This window comes from Salvia splendens, chromosome 20, assembly GCF_004379255.2.
Source record: "Salvia splendens isolate huo1 chromosome 20, SspV2, whole genome shotgun sequence".
In the NCBI taxonomy this organism is placed as follows: domain Eukaryota; kingdom Viridiplantae; phylum Streptophyta; class Magnoliopsida; order Lamiales; family Lamiaceae; genus Salvia; species Salvia splendens.
Genome location: NC_056051.1, coordinates 26,064,221 through 26,071,149, shown reverse-complemented (window position 1 = coordinate 26,071,149; position 6,929 = coordinate 26,064,221). Strand labels below are relative to the sequence as shown.

The 6,929-nt window shown below is 33.9% G+C and overlaps 1 protein-coding gene across 2 annotated transcripts; it reads left to right on the top strand.

Moving 5' to 3' along the window:
- The first annotated feature begins 3,991 nt into the window (after nt 1-3,991).
- LOC121781062 lies at nt 3,992-6,364 on the top strand. 2 transcript variants are annotated; one of them, XM_042178745.1, is made up of 4 exons: nt 3,992-4,397; nt 5,647-5,685; nt 5,846-5,930; nt 6,118-6,364. In XM_042178745.1, exons 1-4 carry the CDS (start codon nt 4,017-4,019, stop codon nt 6,198-6,200), a joined length of 588 nt encoding a protein of 195 aa, XP_042034679.1. In that variant the 5' UTR covers nt 3,992-4,016; the 3' UTR covers nt 6,201-6,364. The 2 variants fall into 2 exon arrangements, with proteins under 2 accessions (XP_042034679.1, XP_042034680.1); XM_042178746.1 differs by lacking the exon at nt 5,647-5,685.
- The last annotated feature ends 565 nt before the right edge of the window (nt 6,365-6,929 follow it).

The following is a 6,929-nucleotide window of genomic DNA, read 5'->3' as shown; positions in this document are numbered from 1 at the left end:
TTTTGAATTAATGAATAAGTTGGGGAATTGACTTACGTTTTTTTTGTGGCATTTGTTAGTTGATAATGTTGTAGATTTTATAGACATGGTTTGGAGTGGAATTAAATAATTTCTAGGAAGTTTCTTTGAAATTCAGTGTAAGCTTTGTTGAAAGTGATAGTATAGTAAAAGAGTGTGGATGGACTTTCCGAGTAAGTTGTGGAATAGGGATTTTTATGTGAATTAATTCATTGTTTAATTAGTGGTTAAATTAAATAATAATTTGACTGCTTAGTGATAAACGTCAATGTGGAACAATTACATAACTTTGGAGCTATTTAAATACTCCGGCTGTTCCATAATAGATTATCACTAGTGTAATGATAAGTGATTTTAAGAAGTTTTATTTTATGTAATGATTGGGGAGATGAATATAATTTTTATATTATGTGGAGGAGAATTTTTTTCAAAAATAATAATATGATATTATTAGTAGAACAAACTAAAAAGAAAAGGGAAATATATTTTAAAGAAATCAGAAAATATTAATAGAGGGAGACCTGGTGAAATGAAAGTAAAGGAATCCAATGATTGATAGGTAGTTTCCTTCCTATGAAGCATGAATAATGACCAAAATAAAATAAAAAAATACTGTTTCTATGTGATGTAAATTCGTAAACAAAAATGGTCTCTGGACTATGAGTTTATCTCGCCTACAGTCCCTAGACTTTAAAAATATTGCCAGACATCCATAGACTAAAGGTTTATCTCGAAATTGGTCATTTTGCCTTTTTTTTATACGAAAATACCCTTTTGAGGCCTTGGGCAATTTGGTCTTTTTATACTTTTAATATTTTAAATATGATATTATTTCAGTGATATATTAAATCTGATATTATTTCAAAATTATCATTCTTCTTCCCTTTTGTCATCCTTCACTTTTCTTTATTTCAATATTAGATTTGATTTTATAAAATTAAATTTTATAATAATAATATGGTGTAAATATACGACAACAAAATAACTGTACAAAATGGTCATTGGACTTGTAAATTTCAACAATATACGACCAATATTGTTCGATTAAGTGGATTCAGCTCAACAAGTAGTCATTTTTCGTATAATGTTTAGGATCTGTTTGATAAGTTGGTAATGAGTATATAGATATACTTATATGATTATTTCCAAGTGTTTGGTATCATAGTTAACCGATCATATAAGCATGTGCTATCCTCTATGGCCCATCTAAGTCCGCAGTTTTTTTCTCAAAAATATAAGGATATGTTTCTCACAAATTTGGTCAGATAGCATTTCTCCATCATTTCTTGTCTACCAAACAACAACGAAAAAACTATCATCTGAGCTTATCTTGACACGAAGCCCGCATTTCTTATCTTACTTTACAAATCTTCTCATATCCCATTTTTCTTATCAAACGAGCCGTTAGTAAATAAGTCTTGGCCTTTCTCTTATAATAAAATTAAACTCCCCTACCAATTTAGTAATGGTCTGGAAGTCCGCATTAATCTCAAGTAAACGAACACTCCAAACATGTTGAATTTTTTAACATGAGTATTGGTTGATTTCATAGTCTCGAAATTGGAAAATTAAAGTGACTTCACTCAAGTAAGTGGTAATGGCTTGTCCCTTAGTTCGAAAAGTGGTAAGAAAAATATAAAAAGAATGACTTGACTTAATTATAAGTTTAGATGAAGACTTTGCTGTTTCAAAGAAAGCTACTATACTAAACTCATAGACAAAATTCTCAGCAAGCAATTGCTTTTTTCGCTTTCGTCGACTCATTTTTTATATAAAAACACTGGCATAGACAAAAAGTACTTAATATTATATAGACACAAATGAGTTTTAATTTAAAATCATTATAAAAGAAAAATAACGGCAAACCCAATAAAATTAATAAAGATACAAAATTCATCCTCTCATATACTAAGTGGTTGTTCGGTTCATTAGACTAAATAATCATGAGATGTAATCTAGGATAGACAAAGATGGGCTTTGTCTAAGATTAAATTAATGTTGCATTTTATATTGTTGTATGGTTGGTTGGATTATGTTTAAGATGTAGATAAGACTATAATAAGAATAAATTAATACATTTATCTCATTTTTAGTAGAAACATAAAATAACTGATTTTTTATTAATCATAATTTAAACTTATTTAATTAAATAAAATCAAATACTCCATTCGTCCATCATTAGGAGTCCTATATTTTGGCGGCACGAGTTTTAAGAAATATTAAGAAAAGTGAGTGGAATGAGTTAATGGAAGGTGAGACTCTATTACCATTTATGGTAAAAGTGAATCGGGACTCCTATTCACGAACGGACTAAAATGGAAAAACGAGACTCCTATTCGCGGATGAGAGAGTATTAATGTTTGATTTTCTGTGATCTAACTGTATACAGCTGTGGAGGAGAGAAGGGGAGGAGTTGGTATAGAGAGAAAGGGATGGAAAATAGAAGAGGGGAGGGCGGTGGTGGTGGGTGAAGGAGGCAGACAAAATAATCGGAGGGTAGAGGGTAGGATGAATTGTCCAGAATTAAAGCTAGTCAGTCCACTGTGGATGCGGGCCTTGTCGGGCCTAGACTATATGTTGCGGGCCTTGATGACATAGAAATGGACAACCGAATTGAATCATGCCATCCGAACAGGGGCTAAAGAGATCTGATAATCACAAATAACAATAAACCAAAAACTAGTAATCATCAACCAAACCATAGCCGCGAACCGCTTCAATTGCTGATATTCAACAAATTGAAAGTATGCGCCGTTCGACGCTATACAATAATATTATTGGATTTAGTCAATTAATCATAACTTTTTTGTTTGGAACTACTATCGCATAATCCAATCGTTATTCTATCCCCATCTTGTACGTGCAGATTTAAATCAATTTTGTAAGTATATATTTAATTACCAATAATAATGACAATGTTCCCTAAGTCATGCACGTCTTAGTATATTGTTTAGAACGGTTCAAACTAGGCAATTTAGCTTAAATATAAGAGAAATTTCATCGATGACTTTTTTTTACTATGACTTGTAAAATTGACAAATGAGGATGGAGATTGGGAAATATTTAATCATCAAGGATTTAAGATACACACAAGTTATTGTAATCTAATAGTGGTATTTTTCGTTGGGACTGATAATTCGGTTCATTGGTTATCAATCAATCGTTATTTAAACCAATAGCTCTCAATTGTTATTTTCGAATGCAATCAATTAAACCAAAATTTTAATTATATAGTGCTAATACTGATAATTTTCTTACTAATACCAAAATTAAACACTCCACGAAAAACAGCAAAAAGAAAATTAACTTATTTTGATTTCATTTATGAAATTTATTTTTAAAAGTAATTGATTGTTTTTATCTCTTGTTTTATAGTCCTGCAAATTCGGGTACATGCGGGTACCCAAACCCAAAATTTTAAAAATATCATACCCAATACTCGATCCGTATGCGAATTCGGGTATCCTAATACCCGATGCGAGTACTTGAACCCAACTAATCGAGTACCCATCAGCCTAAAATTATTATATTTCAAATTTATTCTATTTATATAAATTATATTGTGATGAGAATATAGAATTATTAAAAACTACATAATACTACTATTTACTAATTAATACTATTATTAAAAGTTTAAACTTTAATTTTAATATTTTAGATTTCTCTAGATTATGATTCTACTGCCCTAAATTTAAATGTGATTAAATAAATTTACCTTAGGCCCTATCTGAATAAACATATTTATCACAAATACATAGTTAATCAGGTTTAATCGGGTATTAATCGGGTATCTTAATACGGGTTTCGAGTACCTTAAATCCAAAAAATCCTAACATTAACTAGCCAAACCCGTACCCGAACCTATAATTTCGGGTTTCGGGTACCCAAAACCCGCCGTGTTGGGTCGGGATCACTGATCAGGTATGGTATACCCGAAACCCGAGAACTAAATTTTCACCCCTAATGTTTTATCTGTTCGCATTTCATCATCCCAAAAAATGAACCCAAATTCCACCACCGCCGGAAACCGCCGCAAGATAAAGAAATCCACGCCCTTCCCCTCCACGCGGCGGCTCCGGTCCACCAGCCCAAGCCGGAGGGTCTCCCCTCCACCCTCCGCAGCCGCAATCGGCGACGGCGGCCTCTTTGTGGAAGAGCTCGCGCAATTTGAGGCTCTTCGAATTTCGCCGGAGAGCCCGAACCCTAGGAGCTTCCCGCACAATGTGAAGCAGCAATGCTGGGAGAAGGCGGAGAAAATCAAGGGCCGCGATCCGGATAGGTGGCGGCGCGACTCCTTGGGCAACATTTTGTTCCGGAAACTCGCTGGCTGCCCAGGCTGCCTCTGCCATGATTACGATCACATTGTTCCTTATTCTAAGGTAGTCTTTCAATGGCAATTGATAGTAAATTAGTTAAATTGATTGATTTGAGACTGTTTAAACTGGTTGGTTACGATGTCTTGGAAATTTGTTGTAGAATTGAGTTTAGAAAGTTAAGAAAGGTTTCTGAAATAACCGAATATATGCTTTGTTTGTTGCATGAGAGTATTTGATTTATGGTGGGAAATTATTTTCAAAGACGACTCTGTTTTAGCATATATAGGTGGTGCTCGGTTCGTTATAACTTAGATACAATAGGACTTGTTCAATTCTCACTTTGCTCGTGAATAGAGGCGATGTTTATTCTTATCTCTCGTTCGGTTGCCATTTTTCTCAAAAACCTGGCCCACGACCCTGTATACCAACCTGTTTCCATAGTGTCAAGGTTACATTGTGTCTCACGATTATCTCTCCCACTGTCCCACCCCACCCCCGTGACTAATTTAATCCTAGATAAAGTATATTTTTGCCCCGATGGCTTGAGAAACTATCACTTAACAAGGCCGGGATTATGATGTAGTGTGGAACATAATACTTTGTCTTATGACGTGAATGTGGCTAACGAGTAACGAGCATGAACCACCCTGTTTTTATCTTCAGCGGAATTGGCCATTAGAAATGCATTAACATTTGTGAAACTATCCCAATGAGTAGACATCGGTTTGACCATTTAAGTTGTTTTCAGTTTGTTTTAGACCTGATGTATATGATTTACCTTTACTGTCAAAGTTGTGATCTTGCTTGTTCACTTCATCTCGGATAAATTTGAACTCAGAGGCTCAGATTGCTAGTTCTAAGATCCTTATGTATTCCAATTTGTTGATTCTGTCTGGGCTTGGAATCTCAAGTAGTGTCGGCCAGTAGCATAAATTCTGTCGTAACTGTGCAGATTACGAAACCGTGCAACATTTTCTAATTTCGTACAACAGTAAAGTATGTGCATAAAGATCGATGGTTGCCTTTTTATTCTTGATGTTCAGGAATTTCTTGGCTTTTTGACGTACTAAAATTCAAATTTTATAACAAAATGTGTGATCCACCTCGCCTTTTTTAGGAAGAAAGACTAGATCAAGGCAGTAGTTGTAATAATATGTCGTTTTTTTTTCATTTTCTTATTTGTGTATTCGTATTTCGTACAGCAGTACAGTTGTTTGCATAGAGATCGATGGTTGTATGTATCGTAGCTTACCAAAGCCTTTTTGTTTCTCAAGGATTGTCATTCTATTTTGATACTGCTTATGTTATTCAGGGTGGGAAAAGCACCTTAGAAAATTGCCAAGTTTTGCAGGTAAACTCCTCCTAATAACTGCAAACATTGCTTATCTTGAAATGAACACAATGTTACCAATCAGTCACTCCCTCCGTCCCATTAATAACGTCTGAAAAGGCTTCGGGCACGGAGATAAAAACCCAGTTTTTGTGTCTAACCCACCGTTTTTGCTGCACAGGCAACTGTCAACCGATTCAAGGGAAACCGGACTGAGATCTCCAAAAATGAGCTTATTCAGAGGAGTGCTACTTGCCTTGTCTCAGGTATATTCGACTTCTTCTACATTTGGCTCTGAAACTCTCAAGAGTGATTTGAATAAAAACATGACATTTCAATGAAACCTTAGAATTTTCACTTAAATTTTCGAGCAACCAAGATTAGTGAATCAGTGAATGAAATAGGAGCCGATGACGGATTCTTATAGTGAGAATGTTGTTTTGATGGGTGCAGGTCGCGAAATGGACTTTCTTGAGCTGTCGTCCTATGGTAATGTTCGTCGTGGCCAAGATTCCGGGGGATGTAAGATTCAATGAGATTAGGATGCTGCTAAGGAATTTCTCATATAGATGGGGAAACTAAACTGTATTAGTTGCTTGAACTGTTTATTCATCCTATTTATACTACTAAATAGTATTTGAAATTAGATTATAAAGTTGAGGTATTGATGATTAGTATACTAGCACATGTTTTCTTGGAAGGAAATTTGATTTATAAAATTCTTATACGTGCAATACCATATTGGATACTATTTTACTCCATCAATATAACAGGAAGAATGACATAATAAAAATGTATTATGAAAATTGAAAGGTAAAACTTCATATGGTAAAAGAAAAAAACGTAACAAAATACCATTTCACAGGCCCAGTCACTCAGTAATAATTACTTCTATATAGCATAGGCCCATTAAAACTAGCTTAGCATGGTGATGTGGGCCCTAGGGGTGAATATTCGGTTCAGTTTGGGTTTTTAGCTAAATAAAATTGAACTGAATTATCAAAATAAATCAAAATCTGACCTATAAAATCTGATACAAGTCCAAAAACCGAAATTGCATAAATATAACCAAAAAATTAAAATCCACACTATAAAATTTGAGCCTTATTATACCGAAATACCACAATATATCCAAAAAACAAATTAAAAAGTGAAAACCCAAAATTTAGTTTTTTATAATTAACACAAAAAAAAATTGGTTTGTCAGGTTTTATATATCCAAACTGAGGCGAAAAATCGAAATTTACCAAAAATTTAAACCAAAC